At 41.8% G+C, this 24,224-nt stretch overlaps 1 protein-coding gene across 1 annotated transcript in view; it reads left to right on the top strand.

Annotated features, from left to right (window-relative positions):
- The window catches only part of Cobl (cordon-bleu WH2 repeat protein), a 231,435-nt gene that overhangs the window by 172,439 nt on the left and 34,772 nt on the right, over positions 1-24,224 (top strand). The window contains exon 9 of the mRNA XM_051165055.1: positions 2,036-2,206. Within this exon, the coding sequence (XP_051021012.1) occupies positions 2,036-2,206 (171 nt within the window). The remainder of the gene's footprint in view (positions 1-2,035; positions 2,207-24,224) is intronic.

Genomic DNA, 24,224 nt, shown 5'->3' with positions numbered 1-24,224 from the left:
ACTTTGTGATGAGAGCCCTTCCCTCCCCACCATGCTCTCTCTCCTTCTCTTTTAAGAATGGATAAACAACTCACTTTTAAGGGGAAATTTCTGGACTTACCTACTTTAAGTAACATGTGGGTTTTTTGACGTAAGTCAGCCTCCAAACCCAATGCCTCATTTCCAGTCTGAGAAGAAACGAGGCCTCATATTCCCAGAACCTGGGTCCATGCTGCACAAGAGATCAGCTGGTGCCCACTGATCCCAGCAGAGATGCGAGACAGACATCTAGAACTGAAACTGTACTAACATCTCTTCACTGAGAGACATTACAAAGAAATTTGCCATACTTCCTTCCTCCTGGTCCGTAACTTGTCTGTGGTGACAAGAAAGCCAGAATCCTTTCCTTCTGAGAATAAGGTTGCCCTTTGAGGGCAGGAGCTAGTAGACAAGGTCTTGTGGGCAACGGGAAGCCAAACTTCCCACCCCTTGAGCAGAATCCGGAAGTCAGCAGAAAAATCTAGGTATCAGGTTAGAAAAGTGGCAGTAGCTTCCTCACAAACTTATGTAAATGTACCTCATGTATGCACACATATGCACAAAGTTGATGTTTTTTTCTAGTCAGATATCTAGATGAAAAGAGAAAGGGGGAAGGGAGAGGGAGAGAGAAGCTTATTCTGGAACACGAAGTAAAATAGTATCGCTGTTACCTAGATTTGGGTGAAAAGCCTCGTTTACTGGTGATCACAATCAAATCTTGGAATGAGGAGTGTCCTTGCAGTGTGCCTTGCTCCTATGGCGCAACCTTATATGAGCACTTTCTCACATAAGATTGCTTGCCAAGGGCCACCAACAGCACTGCCCAGACTTATTTATGCCTTTGGGAAGAAACAATTTTAATATGAAGAAGTTAATATTTTCCCACATCTAGAAAAACCATACCCACAGAAGGAATAAGTGAGCATATCTCTTAGTGAAAAGAATGGTTTTTTTTTTTTTTTTTTTTAGTTACATGGTGAAGACCACAAATCAGAGAATGTTATTAGACGATTCTAAACTGTAACTCTTGAAGCAATTATTTTTAAAACACAATCATAAACATGAATTATGGCACAGGTAATTTATGTCATTTGTGAACCGAAGCCACTGGCTTTTATTAAAAATCATTAGCATAAGAAAGCTATTTTCATATAAACTTATAAATGCTTCCCCAAAGTGTAGTACATAGCAAGGGGCTTCTCTGATTCTTGAGACAAAGTGCAGGTGGACTGATCACCCTTAACTCTTTCTGCAACCTGGAGCCCACTTCAAAAGAAAGCCTTCGAGACTTTTGTGCTGAAAAGAAAAGAAGAAAATAAAAGAAAAGAAAAAAGAAAGAAAGTGGTTGATAGTGAGGTAGGCTCAAAAGGAGCAACTCATATCACTGGACTGTCTGTCAATAGTAACTGAATGAGATCTCTAAGCCTAGAAAAGGCCATATCATGTCAACTTGACTGTGCTGCTGCCTTCAGTTGCTTCAGGGCCAGCACTCATGGAATTGTGCCTGATAGAGACAAATGACAGCCAACCGTTTGAAACTAAGTCTCTGCAAATTATAGCTGACAACAGAACACTAAGCGTGTGAAATGTTTAAGCCTGGGGATGATTTGGCTATGCTGTACTGCTGAGTTAGTGGTTTTGATATTGGGTGTGGCTGGTTTAATGCAGAGTGAACTGGGATTTGACATTGGGTATGGCTGGCTTGGTGCAGACTGAGGCTGGATTTGAAAAGTGAATGTGGCTGCCTTGGTATTTGATTTGATATTGAATGTTATTTGTTTAGCCTTAGGTTTGGTATTGGGCGCGACCACCTTTTAGTATAAAAGTTGGCGTTGTGTACGTCTGCTTTGTTGTTGGGTTTGGTATTGCAAATGGCTGGCTTGGTGCCGGCTGCTGTGAAGAATGGGGTTAAGTGTGACTGGTTTTGTGTCTGATGAGCAATAGCTGTGTACCATTGGTTAAAAGATAGGAGCTCCTTTGCCTTAACCTTTGAATCCTTCCCATTGATTCCATGTAGGTGTTGGACGTCAGGTGCCACAAAAGCCTCCCAGAGGCACAGCTCGGGGCCCACCCCAGTTAGTGCTCCCCCCGCCCCCACCCTACCCTCCTCCTGACACAGATGTGACAGAGCCTGTCACCTTTCCTGGGGAAGGCGCTGGTTCCGAGACCTCAGAGCTGAGACCCAAACGTACGTGCCTCTTGTTTCCATTCCAGCTGTGTGTTGACCATCTGTCTTTCTGGTCACTACTGGTATAAATCTGTTTTCAGACATTCCTTTCTTGCTTTTGGGACACCTGTACCTTTCCTTTCCAGATTCCTTTCCAAATGCTCAATGCAATGCATCTAACTTTACAGAGAATGCACTGTGAATGCCACACAGTGACCTATGAGGCTGATGTGGTCTGTCAGTTGTTCCTACTGCCATTAGACTTGAGCTGAAGATGTGCTGCTGGGTACATAGTCAGTGAGGAGCTGATGCTCTTGGGATTGGGAGGTTTTTTTTTCCCCAGTGTGCAGAGAGCAACAGCCTCTGGCAGAACAAACTTTGCCATTCTGCTGAGGCTGGCTCAGGATGGCTATGGAGGTCTACCAGTGCAGTCAGTGTTCGGAAGCTGGGTGGACTTCATTTATAAGTCAGCTCTGAGCCTTGTGGCCAGTGGCTAGGCACTGAAATGCTTCTCTGTCGAATCCGAGAAACCCAAAGAGGAAGCAACTTCAGTCTAGCCACAGGCAGAACTGGAGTTCTGATTGTTCTGTTTGGCCTTTGTTTCTCCCCATACGTTGTCTTCCTTCATAGTCTCTTGGGCTTCCTTTTGGATGTTGATAAATAGGCATAGCACTTCTACTTTGACATGTATAAGACTTTCACAAGTTATACACTTTGGAAGGCATCACCGTCCATCTTCATAAGTCAGGCCTGTGACAGTGCTTTTTACAACGCAGACTGCATTGTATTCCGATGGTGCAGTGTCACACTGAAGTAGCCCGATTACCAGCGTCTGCACAATTGTGCCCTGAAGGAGCCTGCCCTTTTCTACCATTGCATTTACCTTTTTCTGTCTTTGGAAATGGCAATCACCTGCCCACTGACTCCTCTCTTTCTGTAGGCAAAATAATGGCGATTCAATGTACATTTCTCCACAAATGGTTCTTATGCCCTTCAATTATTTTTATCCCCTTCATATTGAGCATGTTCCTTCATGCAAATGAGTTGTTATAAGGTATTTAACAATTAGAAATGAACAAGAGATGCTGGAGAGATGGCTCAGTGGTTAAAAGCAATTGCTCTTGCAGAGGACCCAGGTTCCGTTTCCAGCACCTACATAATGGCTCACAACCACCTGATGCCTTCTTCTGATCTTCATGGGCACCAGGCATGCACATACGTGCATGCAGAGAAACTACTAACACAAATAAAAATAAAAATAGATAAGTCCTTTTTTAAAAATCAACTAGATATCAGTGCAAAATGCTAGCTGTGGTGGTGGCATCTCTAAAGAGAGGAGTATTCTCAGACATAGGTTGATTTCAGAGGCCACTTCTGTGACTGTTCTCCTCATCCGTAGCATCTCTTCCCTGTGGGTACAAGTGAATGGGAATAGCTGAATGAGCACAGTAAAGCTCACTTTGTGAAGAAAGGACACCCACAAGATTTGTGGTGTGGTGGTCTGCAGGGGGTGGAAGAGACAGGTAAAGGTCTAAACCTTCTCCTCCACTTGCCTTTCTGCTCCCAGAGTCTTTGACATCCAGTAGGCAGGCTGGGACTTCAGGCAGATCCCAGCCCACTCTCACAGTTGCTAAGAGGTCTGATGTGTATAAAGTAGCAGTTATAAGGCTTGATTTCTTCTTGTCTTGTGCCACAGTTTTGCATCTGTGGTCACCACAGTCTGTCTTTGAGTCTACTTCCCCAAGTATGGCACTTTCTTAGCCCTACACATCACAAATCACGTTTCCTCCACCCTCCGCTACAAACAGGGGCACACATAATAGGGCAAAGAGTAAGCTAAGAAGATAGGCGCCCCAGAAACCGCTAGACAAGAGTCAACAAGTGCCATTTTGTTCAGCCTCCCTTTGCCCCTGCAGTGCAGTCCAGCCCTTTAGATGTACCTGAGGTGACTACTACTCTCTCCTGACTGTGTGTGTGCTCTCACCACAATCTCAAGCATCCAGCGCAGAGCTGTCTAATTAGTAGAACTTGCCTGTCTGATGTTTGTGACATTGAAAACGGATCACCTGACCAACCAGGCAGAGTCCAACTTGCCTCTGTTGATTCAGGATTTAAAGAGCAGTTACAGAAAATGAAATCTTGGTATTCTTCCATCCTCCCCGCCCCAAGCCAGTAAGCTCATTAGTGGACATATAAAGTACCCATATCTTCTGCTTCTCACCCAATTATGTCTGGTTGCTTAGGGCTACATGAATTCTCAGTAGAAACACACTCACGCTGGCTCCAATCTCTTATTCATCTCTTCCTGCTTTCAGGCTTAGAACTTCCTTCCTTACAAAAGAGTTGTCATGCCCTCAGTGGGATCTTGCATATCTCTTAGGGCTAGGTGAGGCTCCACCAGGAATCTTACACATGATATGTCATGCAGAGTCCACCTCAGCTCTGAGGGAACTGAGCTTAAGTGCCTCAAGGGATGTAGTAAAATTTCTCACTACAGCACCTCAGTCCCTCTGTCTTGCTTTGTCCACCCCCTGGTTCCCCCCCCCCCACCCCGCATTGAGCTGAAATCTTCTATGGGACGCCATTGGTTTTGGCATACCCATTGTGATTTGTAATGCAGATGCATACGCCACTCAGGTATTAGTCTTTCCTGGAAGCAGAAAGCTCAACTCGCCTTCCTAAGTTTGAGAACGTTCCAGAACGTAGTAGATAATGGAGTTGTGTGCAGCAATGGGAAGTCAAGAGGAAGACACAAAATAGAGTCTCCGAACTCTGCCCTATGTTTTGATAGCTCCCAGTCTACCTTTCTGTTTCAACCCTTCCTTCACTTCCTCCATAGATTTTATAAATACTTGATCCATGGCCATGAAATTGCATTAACCTGTAGTGGGTTAAAAAAAATGAAAAGACAGTATCCATGTGTACACTCTCGCACAGATTTGAGACTTTTGAACATATTTGGGGTTAAGGGTTCCAGAAGAGAAAGTACATTCATGAATGGACTTCGCTTTAAGACTCCACCTGTCATAGACTGTTATCAAGCTCAACTTAGATACAGGTTAATATGAACTCTCTACGTGCCAGCTTGTCAGACAGGCTGCATTAGCTGTGTGCTCCCTGCTGCCATGAACAAGCCTACCGTTCTTCTAGCTTGAGCTTTTCTACTCCTCTCTGTGTTTCCCCTTTGCTCATCCTATATTACAGATACCTGGCCTATGCCTAAGGTGGTTGGAGGCTGTTGTCTTACTTTGTTCATCTCTTAGCTTGGTGCTTGATATAGTAGAAATCACTCTTCCATTCAGCCTCATTTAATTGAGATCCACTTGAAGCTAGGGAGAATTCAGCAACAGAATCTTAACAGTACCTTAGGGTATCCTCAGTGAGTTAACACTCTGTCAAAGACCTGAGGCCATTTTACTTAAGAGAGATTGGAAATCTCGGTGGAGTTCAGTATGCCAATTTCTACTTTGCCTCTTTATGTTTTTGTTGGATCTAGTCCTTCACATGTGTTGAATACCTATGGAACGAGTCCCAGTGATGTCCTCTTTATTAATTTCTACTGCTGGCCCCAGTGATTCCTAACAAAGAAAAGATAACAAAGCAGTAGGGAGACCCCTGTCACTTCCAAGATGAGCATAGAGGATGGCTGCGGCCAATGAAGAGTTTCTCCATGTCTCGGGGATCACATTGGGTATCTGGTATGAATGACATCACATTAAGTGAACCAGGCCCATCCAGACAAAGGGGTTGGGACCAGCTCTCCCTGAGGGATATGGAAGTTGATGGGCAGCCCTTGGGTACCATGGTTAATATCATGTATACAGCTAATTGTGTCTGTCATGCTTGTTAGAAGCCTTCGGGTTGGTTGTTGTCTGAAGAACATAAGATACGCTGTGAGCAGGTGTAACGAGAAGGTGGTGTCTATTGATAAAGGACAAATGGAAGAGTATAGTTAAAGGTAGCACAGCCAAGCACATGAAAGCCAAAGATCACCAAGGAACACTCCTTCTTGAGGAGGAATAATGTCATACAAGACAAGGCCCCTCAGATTTTGCATCTACCTACATCTCTCATTTTCTGCTTTTATGGAGCAGAGGAAACACTGATAGAGCTTTGAGCATCAGAATATAGACATCCTTCATCACCAGCACTAATCTGTTCCATAGTTTGAGTTACCACTATCTAAATGGACTGGAAAATTCCAAACATAATAAATATGCTTGAAATTACATATTCTACTAAACCTTGTGATGAAGTCTCATACCATCCAGCTCTATCCTGCCAAGGACCTGAGTCATCCCTTTGTCTCTGTACCCACACTGTTGTTGTTACCTGGCCATTATTGTCAGTTGGTAGCATCTCCATTTTAATATTGACTCTAGGGACACTGGGGCACCCTTGTCTAAGTAATTTTCGTTTTCCTTAATAATAGTCCCAAAGTCTTAGTAGAGTGGTGCTGACAATTCAGACATGCCTCCTTTAAGTGAAAAGGAAATCATATGCTAAAATTGCCAAGGTCTGTGGTAAAAATTAATTACAGTGTGCGTGCATGCGTGTACACACACACACACACAAACACACAGAGAGACACAAACAAACAAACAATACACACACACACACATCTATGTCTGTGTATAGTTGTAAGTGTTTTCTGGCATTCAGTGGGGAATTTCGAACACCTTCTTTGTGGCTTGAGAAGGTGTATGCCTATTTAGTATCCAGACACTGGCTTCTGGATAATCTCAGTGTTGAGAAGATAGAATAGTAGTGTTGATAGAGGTGTGTATCTAACTCATGAACCCTAAGAATAGTTATTTCCTGCTTCAGAAAGCATTCTTGCATATTCCTAAGTCAGTTAACTGTAATCAAAGCACAGCCTTTTACAAAACCAACAGAAGGCAGATGTGAAGTTGCTTGCATACGCCAGAGAATAAGCTCTTCCCTCTGCCAGCCATTGCCATGCCTAGAGTAAAAGTTCCTTTTCCATGAATGATGCAGGCAGCTCCTTCATGGTCAAAACACCTTGCAGATTCTGCATGGGAGAACGCCACAGACGAAGAAGAGTGATTAGGCCCTCGCCTCCCAGCGCCTGGTGTTACCAAGTTCATCTTTAATATGACTGTGTGTGAATGGTTCGTAACATAATTTTAAGAGCAGGAGACTAATAGCTCTCTGCTCTGGAATCTTTAATCTTATTCATATTAATACGCCTTCATATTTCCCATTAGATATCTACTTACACATGCAAGCCCCTTGCATGCATGTTTAACCCAGTAATAGTGTGTGCGTTTGGATTTTGCTCCATAGCTTTCTAACCAGCTTCCATTCTGCCAGCTTTAGACTCTGTTCTATGAATCTCTCGTGTGGAACCATCCCATGAATTGCACTGAATTGTTTGTTTTCTGGATTTACAGTACAGTCATAATTGGGCTATTAATGGCTCATCAATTACACATTCCAGTTAGAAGACCCTGGGGATTTGCAGACAGAGCACACAGAGCTCATCCTGAAGCATTGCTTTAAATTCTTAAATTAAATTATAAATTGGCTATCATTTTCATACACATTTTCTTGTACATAGCTTGAGGAAATAAGTCCTTCCCTAGATATATGTTTATAAAAGAATTGGCAAAGAATTATAATGGCATAGAAAAAAAAAATAGGTCATTTTCTCCGGCTCTCAGCAGTAGCAGTCACCATCGTTATTTCTAGCATTTTGATTTTAAACTGTGATCACTTCTGGGTCTTTTGGTTAAGATCATGTATAGAATCCTCTTCTAAATTTGAATAGAAACCCTATTCTAAAACACACTAAGGAAATTCTAAGCCAGGGGAACAGGATCAGAGAAAAAGAGTTACCATTGTGAGTTAAAAGTTGGTGATTTGGATTTGGTCAGTGCAAAACTGACAATAATAATGCTCACTTCAGGCAAGTGACTCAGCAGAAGAGCTAAGGAGAGAGATTTGGAGCACAGTGTGGGAGTTTGCAGACCGCTGCGTGTAATCTAACTGCACTGTGGGAGCAAAGGCTCACAAATGGCTGCTGGCTTATGACAACTACAACCTGATCAGAGGTCCTGAAGCTGGGGAGATGAGGCAGCACTTTGGCAGATGCCTTTAAATTTGGGTCGTTGCTCCTAAGTCACCTAATCTCTTGTTCTAAAATTCAACACCCTGCCCCCCCAAATTAAAGAATTCTGCTTTTTAAAACAAACCCATTAATTGAGGAGCTCGTTAAAGTCCACAAGTGGGTACAGATCAGAGCTAGCACGGGGTAAGGGGGGGGAGGGCAGGCACTTTTCTCCTATCGATTTGTTATTTTTCTGATCATGGCAAGGGAGCTAGCTACACAGCTGCTCCTGCTGCCATGGGAAAAGGCAGAGCATCCAGGAAAACAGGAAATAGATCATGAGCGAATAGCCTTTTCCATAAAACAGCAGGAAATTATTGACTGTGGGAGCAGAGTCTGTCCCTGACGAGATTTTCAGCTTGTTATTTTTGTACCTTACAGTCCCCACCTAGAACTAACATCGGATGCTCTTTACGAGAGAAGCAAAGAAAGCCACAGTTTGCGTATAGCACTGAGGAAAAAGGAAACGTAGAAGCTTAGTTCTCATTGCTAATTATTTTTAGCACATTATATAGTATCATGTCCCTGACTCGAAAGACATTTAAAGAGTTTAGTGACAATGCAATGGAATTGGCCTGTGCCATCTCATGAAAACAGATTGTTAATATTTCAGGAATCTTGTGGAACAGTTGCTAAATAGTATTACTAATAAAAAGGGAAAAAATGTTATGGGTGAATTTTTTCATTTTTTATTAATTCTTTGAGAATTTAATATAATGTGATTTGATCATATTTATCACCTCCCCTGACTCTTCTCAGAGCTTCCCCATTCCCTGCCCACCAAAATGTGTGTCCTCTTGTATTGTTTTATTGTACAGTTTATATTACCCATATCATTTCAGATTTGTGGCCTTTCACTGGGGTGTAGTGTACCTGCCAGTAGTTACACCTTTGAGAGGACCAGCTCTCCCTCTCCTAGCAGCTGTTCGTTGTCAATAGCTCCTTAGCTAGGAGCTGTGCTTCATGCCCACCTGAATCCTCTCCAGGCTGCGATTTTGTCAGGCTTAAGCTTGCATGGGTTTTATGTATGTGTAGTCCCAATCACTATGAGTTCATAGGTGCAAACTGTCCTGCTGTGTCTGGACAATGGTTTCTTTTAGTTATCCACTGCCTCTGGCTCTTAATGTCTTTCTGTTCCCTCTTCCATGGGGATCCTTGAGTTTTCAGAGGAAACATGGTACTGCTTAGGGCCGAGAGGATTCAAAGCAAGAGAGGGTAGAAGACCATACCACACAAGGCTGGAGGGGAAGAATGGACAGAAGAGGATAAATAGGATGAGGCATGGAAGGGCAGGATAGAGGAGGGAATATAGAGAGGGAAAGCAATACTGAAGATATTTCAGTAAAGTCATATGAAACCCACTACTTCTTAAAATATATACACACACAAATATAAAGACTGCAAGAGGAATCACCCTGTAACAGAGCAGTATGCAACTAGACACCATATGCTTACAAATAAAAAGCCTAGTGCCCTATATGGGTTACTACTTTTGGTGTTGTTGGACAATGAGGTCCCAAAGGCCCTCAGACATTACAGGATAGTATCAGTGCTCTTGGTTACCCTCCAGAGCTTGATGGTAAGGACCTTTCCCTGCAGGCATCCAAAGTGGAATTATGGAGCATTCAAAAATCATTCTGGTACCCACCTTCAAGCCTCATCTCTACCAGGTAGCATTTGTAGTGCTGGAAGGTGTACTATACATGCTACCAGGGGGGGAAAGTAATTATCAGTCTTACCCAGCTGTGACTCCTGCAAGCAATAATAACTGGCCTGGCAAGATATACAATAGTGGCACAAATGTCATGGGAGTAACCAACGATTTTCTCATTGGACTTAAGGCCTGCTTCACAAGATGAAACCCATACCTGCCACCACTAATGAAAGCCTATGGCCAGGCAGGCCCTGGGTCCTAGGAAAGACCCTACTACTATCCCTTGGCTAAATCAGTATAGAAATAAACCAAATCCTAATGACATGCTATAATACCTACAGATTAGTACATCTCTCAGCCCTAATCAGAGAAGCTTCTTTTTGCTATAAGTTATGATTAAGACAGAGATTGCACATTTGTTCAATGTGCAAAGAATTAAAAACTAAAACCATATAAGCTGGCTGCTGTAAATTAGGGAATTTGTTGAAAATTAATCAAAGAATTCTATCAGAATCAATGGGGTATATAAAACTTAGAAAAACAGTATTACATATTTTGCTACTTATAAATATTGTGCTTCTTTATGTCAACAAAATTTATAATTATTTATACTTTTGTTTCTGTACAGCTGGCTACTATTTACCATCATATCATTACTAAGAAATAACAAATATAAATAGAATGGAGAAAAGAAGCAAAATTGTTAGGAAACCTAGAGACAAATTTATCTTTGATTTTTCACAAGGTAATCAAGCATTGTTGACTCAAATAATTATACCCTTATTGTCTTAAATCTTTAACTTGTAGCATGAAATCAAGTTAGGGATAAAACTTTTAAATTGTGAAGTATTTTGAGAACTTTCTGAGTTCATATAAATTTAAATTCTTCTAAGAAACAAGAAATGGACACATTGTTTTTTTTTTTTTTAAAAATGGTAAAAAAAAAAAAAAAATTAAGTGCCATCGCTTCCTTTTATCACTTAACAATAAATAAGGTCCATGCTTCTAGCATTTCTGTCTGTCTTAGGGAACCATGTGTGACGGTGTAAATTTGAAGTCCATGATTTCAGCTCCTAGCCACAAGACTTTAAAACTTCAAACTACTTCCCTATAGCAGTCTCTTATATTATAGGTCAGTCTTGCCCTAGAGGAAATAGAAGGACTAGTAGCTTAAAGCCTTTCAAACACAGGAGCTCACCATGCACACATTACCTCATGTCTATCTCGAACTCAATAAATGCTGCCCTCTGAATTTATGCTTAAGCTCTGCCCAGTGTCACCAGCATCAAGAGGGGAGATCTACACGTGAGAACATTATAAAGCAATGCCATCTATTTTTTCACTAGCTCCACAAGTTAGCTTAGGCATTTTCCCAGGAGGTAGTCTTTGCTTGCGTTGTAACTGAAGAGCTTCAGGCAGTTGATGAACAGCTGCTGGGAGTGTGGGGGAGGGGAGGTCAGTTTCTTCAAGGATGTAGTCCCTGAGAGCTTATCCATGCCCCCAATAGATGGTCCTATACCTGGGCGCGTCCTAGCAATGCTAAGTGAACCCAATGGGTTTAAAAAAAAAATCCATGAAGTTGAAAACAAGAAGTGGTGCGAAAATAAATGAGGAGTTGAAACGGATAAAATGGGAAGGGTGGATTTGGTCAAAACTCATTATATGCATGTATGAAATTCTCAAATGATAAAAAAAAAAAAACTAAAACAAATGAGGTAGGAAATGACTTTTTCCTTCCAACTAATAGGTGTTGTTGCTTATTTTGTTTGGTGAACTGAAAGACCTGCAGTGAGTGAAATGACAGTTATAACACAGTTTTCACTGGAGACAGAGTTCTACTGCTGGATCAATAGACCTGTTTAACAACACACTTGGAAAAAGACTTAAAAAAGCAATGCTGACGTCAAATGGCCAACACCGCTCTCTGTGCAGTGTTAGATCCCCAGGGGTTGAAGTGCATGGTACCAGCAGGCAGTTGTTTCACCAAAACTTCGCATTCATGCTTGCCATCTATTTCCTCTACAGTTTATTGCTGTGCGTCGTTCCCTACTCATGCCAAGCGCTCCTGATGGACAGGCCTCTTCCTGCCTCAGGCTTTTCCTGGTGTCTCTGCTGTCCTGGCTCTGATGTTGCTGTCATTCTGCGTCCTGCCGTTTTCAGGACAAAAAAAAAAAAAAAACAAAAAAAAAACGGTCATTTGTACCCCTCTTTACTTTCTTTAGAATTTACATATAAATACAAAAATAGCAAAGATTCATTTGAAGTTCATATTTCTTTGAAGGATGTAAAGACTTTGGAATATAGATTTTTAAGTTGATCATATTGACTTATATGACGTTCACTGATGACTCACGTGCATCTCTTACTGTGAAGTACACTACTTTACGTAAACTCATACTTTGCATACTCATTGGTATCTTCCAGAATTTAGTCTCCATTTTCATTAAAAGTAGATTGTATACATGACTTGTCCAGTATTGTCAATTTGAACAGAATGGAAATATTCCACTCTACCTTGTAAAACAAAGTGCTGAACACTTGCACTGTAACCTTCTGAAACTCAGGAGCTAGGATGTTACCTCTTCCTTTGCCTTTTGGCTGGTTTACAAAACAAAGGAGAAGGGGATATGTTTCTCCCTTCATCTATATTATTCGTCCATTTTTTCCCACTAGACACTCACAGGCACTCACCTGATGCTAAGGTATTGTCCAGATTCCCAGAAAATAAAAGTAGATAGGAACAATGTCTCTGTTTGACAGATACTGGTTCTAAGATGTACACAGATGGCAAATGTGCCAAAGGATGTAACAGCTATGTCTGCAGGGGTGCTTTGTCTCTTTGTCCAGTCCAAGTTGAGGAAACTGACATGGTTACTGTTACCTCCGTCATCCCAGACAGAACAGTTAAGAATGATCATATTTGAAGATTCAAAGTTAAGCAGAAAAGGCAAATGTTCCTGGCTTGCCTTGATTAACTTTTATTAATGTTCAAAGACACATTTGACCTGGAGAGTTTTTTCATGCTTCTCTCCAGAAAAAAATCTCCTAATAGGTTGTGCTTAGAGGAATATTTACCTGTAAGATTGTTGTCTTGTTGGTCACAATGAAAACACTACCTGAAAAATACATGATAAGCAGATGATGGCATGTGAGAAAACAAATACAAGCCAGAGCTACATAAAACCAATGTACTGCCATGCCAAAAATGGATGGGAAACACACACACACACACACACACACACACACAGTGCTTTGTCTTTTTCTTCTGTTTCTTTTTCTTTTTTCATTTTTACTTTCTTTTTTTGCATTGAAATAAAGGACTTTTGTCTGATGAGTAGGAGTCATTTGACCTCACATCATTAAATGGGGAAAGTCTAAACAAGAAAAGGTAATGTTTGTAAAATGTTGGGGAAAGCATCAGGATTTACGAGCCAGACATTAAAGCTTGTAGAAGATTGTATATAGTTACAACAATGAGGATTTGTGTGAGAAGTAGCTATTATGCCGAAGAAAGATGGCAGTGAAAATTCTCAAGACAAAACTTGAGCACAAAATGGGAGGGTGATACTGCTTATGAAATCATTGGTTAAAGTGTAAGAGATATGGTGAAAAATATACTAAAGATGAGTGAAAATGAAGTTTCCACAGACACACATACTACACATGCCACACATGAGAGCGAACAGTTCAGTACATGACAAACGGCTTTCTTGCAAAACCTCTACTTTCTTGATCGTAAAGGCCATCTAAGACTCAGATGGCTAGTCTCTCACAGTCCCCCGACATACCTCTATGACAGAGCACCTAAAAGCCTGATATAACATTATCCATAACAATTTAGTTAAAAACTCAGGCAGATTAGTATATGCCATGCATTAGACTAGAGTCTTACAAATTAGAACCATTTTCCCCCAAGAGCATCTGCATTTCAGAAAGGTTGTCCCTCTCTGACTTACACCAGAACCCATCCATGAATTTGTGGGTCATGCCTTCTCCTGATAAGCCAGCTAGAGAAAAAACACATAATGTCTTTTCTCCGTAATGTTGTGCATGCTATCAGTAAAAGATGATAGTTCCCATGTCCCAACGGGAGGCCCACAAATCAAGCAGACTAGTCACTGACCTTGCACATTCATGGAACAGAAAGCACCATGGGGAATATGTGCTTCATAGCAAATGACAAGATAAAATAAAAATTAACTGTAATTATTTGCAGAATATAATTGGCTTAAGCACTTCTGTTTTTACTATAGAGGGCGTCTATGCAGTGGACAGTGGGACATCCTGAGTCTGTAAACTACAGAGGTTTTTGACTCTTGATGTGAAGATTCTAAAATCGCATTTTAAGTAAAAGCTGCTAATTTTGCAGCTGAAATAATTTGGAGATATTTTCCAACTGTTTACTCACTGGTATTTCATTTTCGCACCCATTATAATCAATCACACATTGCATCTGTGTTTGTGATGCTTATCAGCTGCTAATTTTCACAGTTTTCGTGTTAATTTGGATCCATAATACGATTCAGTTTGTTCACAACATTCATAGTTCGTATAATTGGATTCAAAATATTTCTATGTGCAGGCTAACATTTACCATAACCAAACAAACTTTTTGAGATAGGGATAGGATTGTATCTTCCAAAAGTGAGAAGGGGAGGTGAAAGCCTTCAACACAGGAATGCAAGGTTCGTTCAAACATGGACATCAGTTATGAATTCTTAAGGTCCCAGAACTTATCTGTTATAGAGCATTTGCTTCCCGTCTCCTCTCTGAGGGTGTGTGTGTGCGAGTGCGTGCATGTGCACTGCTGTACCATTCAAATCTGAGGAACGTGCATCGGGGAAATAGCTCAAATAGTATTTATCTGATTAGTCACAATGCCTCAACAACAAGCAAACGTCAAACATTTCAGTGAAAGCAAAGCCCTAAATAGTGAGCCCGTGGAGTCATCTTTGGGATGGGAGAGTCATGGGATGGAGTCAGGAACTATCGACTGAGCAGTCCCCTTTATAGCAGCACTTCTTTGTTTATTCTATCTCTAAGTGACTCAGGGAACTTCTAGCTTTTCTTCTCCTTAAGTAAACAGTGTAGTTTTTCATAACGCACGAAGCCGCGGAGCAGTCAGAAAACAGCATCTGCCAACATTCTCCAGTAAAGAACAAAAGAAAAAAAAAAAAAAGGAAGAGAGCACGGAAAGACAGAGCTTCAGGGTTACGTAGACTGGGTAGGTTGGTACCCAGATTTATAAATTGGGTGAACAGAGAAAAATTAGGAAACAGTAACCCAAATTTGAGTTCAAACGGAAGAATTGATGCATGCCACACATTCTTCTTGGGCCTGGAATAGACCAGGATGAAAGAACAAATGTACCGTCTGATGGACTACAGGTGGAAGTGGCCTGGAGGGATGTAAAACCAACCAACCAACCAAACAAACAATCCCCTGCCTCTCACAAATCTCAAAGCACAGGAGAATGGGGATAAGAAGGAAGCATATACATGGTGTGGTTACATGGCCTCACTGCTCAACAGTTTTCTGTGTGAAAGCTGGATTTAGCTCAGAATGCTAGCACCTGCTAGGGGGTATGAGAAGCCTTCCACACAGACTTATGTCTCTCCAGGGAAACCTGGGCATCAGGTGCCCCTGCCACAGGCTGGGAGCCTTTTGGTCCCCTTGGCCCCAACATTCATATTGGCACCTAGGACCATTAGGGCTGCTACCTTTTACAATAAGAGAATTGATTGTTTCTTACAGTCAGGCTCCTGACTGACCATAGGTGGACAGAGATATACAACTAAGCATGCGCTGTTACTAGCGCTTCAGATTGCGCAGGAGAGTGGGTGGTTCATGCTACTGATAAAGAACCTTTGTTTTCATGGCCAGTTTCTCTTCTCTCTGTGTGCTGCCTGTACCCCAAAACAGCCTTTCTCCACTGTTTTTTTTTTTTCTCTCTTCTATTCAGTCTTTTTAAAAAAAATAGTCAAATTCTTAATCTATACCACAGTGTCGCAAGCATGTGTTTCTGCCATTCATAGCCATTTTTACACTGGAAGTATGCGTACTCTGTGTGCAGATAGGACACTATTCCCATATCTACATGTATCACGTTATGTCAGCATTATAAATCTAACGGGGAATCTGGCAAAATATACTTTCTAGTTTCATCCCATCTAACTAGGAGGTTGTTGTTTTATAGCTGTTGAAATTAATGCCCTTGATTATGAAGTAGCCTTGACTTGGGGAGAGGGAAGCCAGGTAGGACATTTTGTAGTCCATGCAGACATCTGGATATGTTTTTTTAAATGAAAAACTGCAGATGCGTAAACATACACACATGATGTTGACATCTACCCTGAGGAAATACGAGACTAATCTCAGTGTCATTTTTGTTTCCTGCCAGGGAGGCACAAATGCATTGCACATGCATATGTCAATTGCCCTCTTTGCTATCCTAACCCCCACTGAATAGCCAAACTGACCACCTGGAGAGCTGGCAGGGTGGGTTCCAGGACAGATCCTTCCAGGCTCCAGTCTCTCATTCTTCCCTGCAACCTTGGCAGGTCCCTAAAAGGCTGGCTTATTTAAGATTTCTTGAAAAACAAGTGGTTTTGGGCTGCATATATAGACAACCACCAGGGGGAGCTCTGGTTACCCTCTTGATGGACTGCTCGGCAGAAAGGAAACAAAGATACAAAAAAGAAACACACACGGGAGCGCGCGCGCGCGCGCACACACACACACACACACACACACACACACACACACACACACACACACACACACACACACACACACACACACACATATCAGGGCTTTGCTTTTATGCCAGTATTATGTTGCAGCCAGTCATACAGAAGCAGCAGGTTTTGTGACTACAGTCTTAAAGCTGATCCCTCTCTAGTCCCAGAAAGAAGAGAGTGAAGCCAAAACTGATTTGCTTAAAATCACACAGTTAAGGAAAACCTGTACTCGGCTTGCAGATTCTTCATCTGCTGTTGCTGTCATGACAGGTATATGAGCAAATTATATATGTGTGCATATATCCGTGTGTGTGTGCTTCCTGGGTGGTATACATGTTTACTTACCGTATCTCTGTATATGGAATGCACATACATATACATGCATAATGTAGAAACACATTGGTAACCACTGTAAACAAATGTACATGCATACACTACACACATGGGTACCCATAGCACATACATTCATGTGTATATATGGTTGTTTGAACACACTGTGTCCATATATACATTTATAGCATGTATACATCCATGCATATAGAGGCAAGTGCCTCATGTGTGCACATGTCACTGTATGAGGCTAGCACAGTAGGTGATATTATTAGCTTGTGGCTGCCAGTTTGCCTCACACAAGATATTCATAAGCCTTAATTTGGCTTTGTAAGAACTGTGAGTCTGTCCACCTACTTCTCCCAGAAGACATTGTTGGCCTCCTTTATTGTCTGTCTTAGGTACTTTTCTTATTGCTGTGACCACATACCCAACAAAATGCCACATAAGGGAGGAAGAGTTTATTTTGGGGGCACCTTTTGAGAATCCTGAGCCTGTTAGCAGAATCATGAGGCACTGGCCACATTGCATCTGTAGTTAGGAAGCAAATAGTGAGCAGGATGTAGAGCCAGCTATAAAACATCAAGGCTCCCCACTAATGACCAACTTCCTCCAGGGAGGCTCTACCCCCTAAAGTTCCTTAACCTTCTAGTGAGGCGCCATCAGCTGAGGACCATGTGCTGAACTGCATGAACCTATGGGTTACATTTTTTTTTTTTTTTTTTATCAAACTACCATGACTCCTAATTTGCCACTTCAAGGAGATGGAAGGATATTTTAAAATTGAGGAGAACACGGCCAGATGGTCGTTAAAATGGAGAGTTACCCAGCCTTCGACAGGGCCAGACTCCCATGTCATCATATCAACATGTTCCAGCTTCATCATTTATCTTTATCCTTATACTTATATCTGCTGCCATTGGCTGTTTGATACCTGGGGAGCACCCGATGAGAGGGTGACACATAGTGGGTCTGCAAGAAGGACTCAGCTGGGCAGGGTTTTGCACTCCATGGATGCACTACTCAGAGGGTGAAAGCATGAGAGAAGAATAGCTGGCAGTGGCCGCCATTTTTATAGGGTAATTCTTTAATCTTCGCCCCAGCCCTAACAAGCAGAGCTGTGTTCACATCCTCAGTTTCCTAAGAAAACCTTGGCACAGAGATAAGCGACTTGTCTGAGGCCAAATACAAGTTAGTCCCTGTGCCAAGACTTTGTTCCTTGCCAGTTGAGTCCCACGGGCTTACTTGTGTTCTGTTTCCCACCTCCCCCCATGCATGCCAGCATGTGCACAGGTGTTGCGCATCATTTCAGACGTCCCCTTCTCATCTCCCCAAATAGTCCATGGATCCTCAGAAGGAGAATGCAGAAGATGTCAGCTCTTGACTTTTGAAGTATACAAGCAATGGTGTCTCGTCATGTTTGAAGCTCTTGGACTGAGTCCACAGCCACCAGTTAAACTGTGTGCTAAAACTCCAGCCAACAGCAAGTGCAGAGATGAGCCAAAACACCACGCTCAGATAGTGCCCTCACGTGGACACCTCACAGGACTAGACTGCATCATGACTCTCCTCCCCAGCCATACTGTACAAGGGTCTACTGTCTTGCTGGGGCCATTATGGCAAACTGGTAACTCACACAAGCCATGCATTCTCCCCCAGCTCTGAAGGTTGAAAGTCTGTGCTCACGATGTCAGTAGAGTTAATTATGTTGGATGCTTTCTCATTGACTCGTGGATGACGTTTTTCTCTCATTGTCCACATAGCTCTTCCTTCTCTATTTTTGTCTCTAATCTCTTCATCTCTTAAGAATACCAGTCATATTGTCTCATCCACTGTGGCATACCCTGTGTCCTGACTTACTTATTCACCACTTTAGAGACCTTTTCCACATAATCTTGCATTCTGAATTTGCTACGGCTGTGTGCTTTTTAGAACAAGTTTTGGACTATAACAATTGCTATCATTATCTTGCGGTTGCTATGGAGATAGTAGAAGCTGCAGAGGGTACAATGTACTCATGTGTAATCATAGAGCAGTGCTAGATCCTGACTCGAGGGCCTGGGCCCTATCTATGTCAGTACCCCACCACTCTCCAGGTACCAGCTGAGCTTATTTTACCCACATTTATCATGGCCCATGATGCCCTGGCCCCGAAGTAGCCATTTTCCTGTGGGCTTAATCTGGCTGAATTTCATTCTTACTGACAGTTTATAGATGAGTACAAAACCCTGCAGTTTTGATGATGCTGAGTTCTTCACCAACTAGCAGAGAAAATCTGTCAATCACAGGAGATGCTTCCAGGGATGATCAAGAACTGTGATACCCTGCACCATGCTGAAATCAGAGGCTCCTCTTGCTTCTGCTGCCCCTTTTCCTACGTGTACTTCTCAGCCTCCACTTGACTCTTTCAAGCATTGGTGATTGCTTGAACACCGGTGTGTTGGTCTACACACACACAGATACACACACACGCATGTACACACACGATTGAAACCTGTAGTATCTGTTTTCTTTTTTATTAAATATTTTTGTTTCTACATATAAATTCATATTATTACACATATATACAATAAACTACCACATCAAGTAGAACCATGAAACAATCAGGAATTATATAAATGTTACATTCTTAGTGTTTTGGTTATTTGTATTTGGAGGCCTTGAAGAAAACATCTTTCCTATCTTGGTGCATCTAAATTTCTGAATGTAATCAGTATCTATCATATCTTGTCATTATCAACTTAAAACACCTATCTAGACCTAAAAAATCTTAACCCCTAAACAACTAAGCTTAAATCTAAAACTAAACTATCTGGTCTTCAACTCCATCACAGACTTGAGAAGGAATAAAATTGATTACCTGAGTATGCAGGAGGTGCAGGTTAGCAGCTTCCCAAATAAGAAGATGACAGAGACAGTTTGCTACTTGAGTAGTCACCCAAAATTCTCTATAATGTTGGAACATCATCTTCAGCCTTCTGGCCCAATATATCTGACAGACATATTTGTGAGGCAGGAACTATTGAGGATTTGGTTACCCTGTCTTGGCAGAGTTTAGCCTTCAACTCTGCCTGCATCCAAGCTTGCCCCTTTTTAGGCAGAATTCTGTCTATGGTAAAAATGAGGACATTTTGCCAGTGGCTTGTTTGCCACATTTGAAGGCATCTCCATAAGGAGGTTCTTGGATGCTCATCAGCCTCTGTGAGGTAGGCTGGGTGTTGCCAGGAGTTGACCTGTCTCCTTGTCAGTGAATCTTCAAAATAATAAAACCCAAAATATATAAAGAACTCAAGAAATTAAATACCACAAAACCAAATAACCCAATTGAGAAATGGGGCTCAGAAGTAAACAGAATTCTCAACAGAGGAATATCGAATGGCTGAGAAACACTTAAAGAAATGCTCAATGTCTTTACTCAACAGAGAAATGGAAATCAAAATGACTCTGAGATTCCTTCTTAAACCCATCGCAATGGCTAAGTTCAAAAATTCAAGTAACACCACATGCTGGCAAGGATGTGGAGAAAGAGGAACACTCCTTCATTGCTGGTGGGAATGCAGGCTTGTACAACCACTTTGGAAATCCTTCTGGCACTTTCTCAGAAAAGTGGGAATAGGGTGTCCTCAAGACCCAGCTATTCCACTCCTTGGAATATACCCAGAAAATGCTCCACCATACAACAAGGACATATGCTCAACCATGTTCATAGCAGCCTTATTCATAATAGCCAGAACCTGGAAACAACCTAAATGTCCCTCAGTTGAAGAATGGATAAAGAAACTGTGGTACATTTACATAATAGAATACTACTCAGCTATTAAAAAAAAAAAAAACAGGGAAATCTGAAATTTGTGGACAAATGGATGGAACTAGAAACAATCATATTGAGTTAGTTAACCCAGAAGCAGAAAGACTCACATGGTATATACTCACTTATAATTGGGCATTAGCACAAAAGGGATGTCCCATGAAAGTCTCCACTTACCAGGTGATTGGAATAGATGTGATGACATCCTACTGGGACTCTAGGTAAGAGAAATATAGAAAATGGGAAAATAGAAGAATCCAGAGGGTCCTAGAAACCTACAAGAAGAACATCATAATGCACAGATGAGGGCCCAGGGGGGTCTGCTCAAACTATTGCACTAACCAAGGAAAATAACAATAGCAAACATTGAACCCCTATTCTGATCTAGCCAATGGACATGACATTCACCACAGTTATGTGGAGAGCAGGGACTAACTCTGACATGAATTCTGGTGCCCTATATTTGACGACCTCCCATTGGTGGGGAGGCCTGATGGCACTCAAAGAAAGAATAAGCAGGCTACCAAGGTGAGACTGATAGACTATGACCATACAGTAGGGGGAAGGAGGTCCCTCTGGATCATAGACCTCGGGGAGGGGAATAGGGTGAAAGCGGAAGGGAGGGAGGAATGGGAGGATACAAGTGATAGGATAACAATTTAGTTGTAATCTGAATAAATTAATTTAAAGACATTTTTTAAAATTAAAAAAATAATAAAACCATTATCTTGTATCTTAGTTTCTTTTGAACTTTGGGTTATGCAGATCATTCATAGTGAGCTCAGTATATGTCCCTTGTTTATCCTGTGTGTTTTCAGAGCATCATAAAGAAGCTTCATATTGGACCTGCAAAGGTTCTCCTGAAATCAGTTTCTCATAATCCCCTAATGTAATGCGTTCTATCCATCTTTAAGGTTGCCACGTTGTCACTGGTTTCTCACAGCTAACAGGACTTGCGAGGAAACTGAGCCAAGTTATTAACCATTAGCCACAGATTGTGTTGTAGACATCCCAGGCAAAAGGGCCCTAGAGACTCTGCTCCAGGGGCTGGCAGCCTCTGGGTTTTGCTTAGACTTGTTTTTACTTGACCTATGCAAGACATCTTAAATGTTTGAGTAAACTGCTGAATCAGTTAGTAGCTCTTAATTACAACTTTAAGAAATAACAGAAAGTGTGCACCATTAGATATTTTCAGGTGCATGATTCTGTGGTTGTTGGGGTATTCACATGGTTGTGCAGCAGACTTCTGGGACTTTGCTGACTTCCAAATCTTCATCTGTATCCATTAGCTTCCATTTGCCTCTTTCCACCAACCTCTGCCAACCATAGCCCTACCTTCTGTTTCTAAGAATGTGCTGCTCTGGATACCTCATGTAAAAGAAATGGCACAGCATTTGTCTTTCTGTGACTTGCTCATTGCCCTTAGCACAGTGCCCTTGAGAATCATTCATATGGTAGCATAAGTCAGAACTTCCTTCCTTATAAAGACTCAGTAACTTCCATTGTTTGTGTATGCTGTATTAACTTTCTCCATTCGTCCATGTACAGATTGTCTAATTTGTTTATACTTCTAATTAGAAAAAAAAATGTCAAGAGAGAAAATATATGTACAAATATTTCTTCAGAGCTGTGCTTTCCATGGCTTGGCATGACAGATCTAGAAATGGGCTACTGGAATAGTTCTTCATGTGTCCTTTGTCTTGGCCAGTCACTGTGACTGTGACTCTAGAGGTGTAACTATCTCACTTAACCAAAAGTAAGACTCACATAAGCTCTAGAGTCAAGCATGGTGGCTGACCCATGCATCTATTGTTTTAGGCCAGAATACAATGACCAAAGGATAACAAGTAGAGTGAAATGTGACTGGGGCACTATACTTCGTGTGCTAGAAAACTGGGCTGGTCTTCAAATAGGAAAGGCAGAGATGGTGCTGAGCAACCTCAGCCTTGTCTACTGTAGTCCCGCTAGATAGGCAAGCAGGCTAGAGGCAAGCTGCTTGGGCACAGCTCCTAACTCTGTTATTAAATAACCTCAGGCCATTTAATTGCTTTCTTCCAGAGTTTCTGTAAAAAGCAAAGCTGCCTTCGAGAATTACACAAGCAAGTAAATGCAGAAACATTTAGAACAACAATCAACACTAAGCAAATCATAATTAGTATGAAAATGGCTACAATTCAAAAATGCAAGAAATTATACATCAAAACCTAGATTGTTTTTTTTTTCTTATGAGAAAAAGAGGCGAGGCAATATCAGTTTGTCTCTGTGAAAGTGTTATGGTGTTGAGTAGTATCTATGTCTTGTAGGTGGATGCTATCACTCTCAATATCCTCTACAAATATCAGACCGTTCCAGTCACTCAGCCTGTCTCTCAGTGACGTCCCAGTATCTCTTCCAATTCTATTCTCAGGTTTCTGAAAACTAGAAAGATTAAGCAACTCGAGTCCTCATTGTAAACAACAACAATAAAACTTGAAGAAAAACGCTGCTCACGTTATGAAGTAAGCCCAAATAAACCCTCATTTTCTGTTTTCACACTCCTTCCTGAGAACCGCAAAGCTAAATTGCTTTTCTCTTTCTTCTTGGGATGTCATCATTGCATGTCTCCTTTGAGAGATATCTGGAAATGTCTCTTTAACTGTTCTCAAAAATGAATGCCCTATACCCGGGACCTTCTGCCACTTCTCAGGGAAACTCTGGTGCCCACTGCCCCCTAACTGTGACAGCAAGTTAGTTCTGCATTGCAGGTCCTTTTCAGATAGGAGCTGAAGAGTTGGACTCCCCTGCCCCCACTTTTCTTTGTTCTGCAGAGCATCCCTAGCTGTCTTAGTGGCCATGAGCAGGTACTAGTCTTTCCATGAGGCAACAAAACACAGGAATAAATTAGCCCTGGCTGTTTAGTACTGCAGTGAGTGTTTAGTTGAGATTCCTGGAGTGGACACTTCTTGCCATCACTGGGCAGCATCTCATCCACTCTCTACAGGCAGGCTCAGTGCTGGTCAAAAGCCTAACTTGCGTCTGAGCCCTACTGCTACACTGTCCCTCAGAGTCTGGTGGGAGCATAGGATCCTCAAGCTACAGAGAGGCAGTTGAGCCCTCAAACATGTTTCTGTGGCTGTGACTTCTGCACCTCTCATAGAGGCACAGAGGGAGGCTCCTCCTCTAAACATCCATGCTGGATACACAGCTAGGGTTGCACCCTGGGATATCTGAATTGGGCAGAATTACATCATTGCTTATTGTGTAATTCATTTTCTGAGCAACATTAAAGCATGAGGAGACTAATAGTGTTTATGAAATATGGATGTGTTAATCCTGTGTACTGTTTAGCCCTAACGAATTATGCAGTTACCCCCCAGTATTCACAGGGCACTTTGGTG

The sequence above is a fragment of the Acomys russatus genome, chromosome 22 (genome assembly GCF_903995435.1).
Source record: "Acomys russatus chromosome 22, mAcoRus1.1, whole genome shotgun sequence".
Lineage (NCBI taxonomy): Eukaryota > Metazoa > Chordata > Mammalia > Rodentia > Muridae > Acomys > Acomys russatus.
Note: the sequence above shows the minus strand (reverse complement) of the source record. Positions and strands in the feature narration are given on the sequence as shown.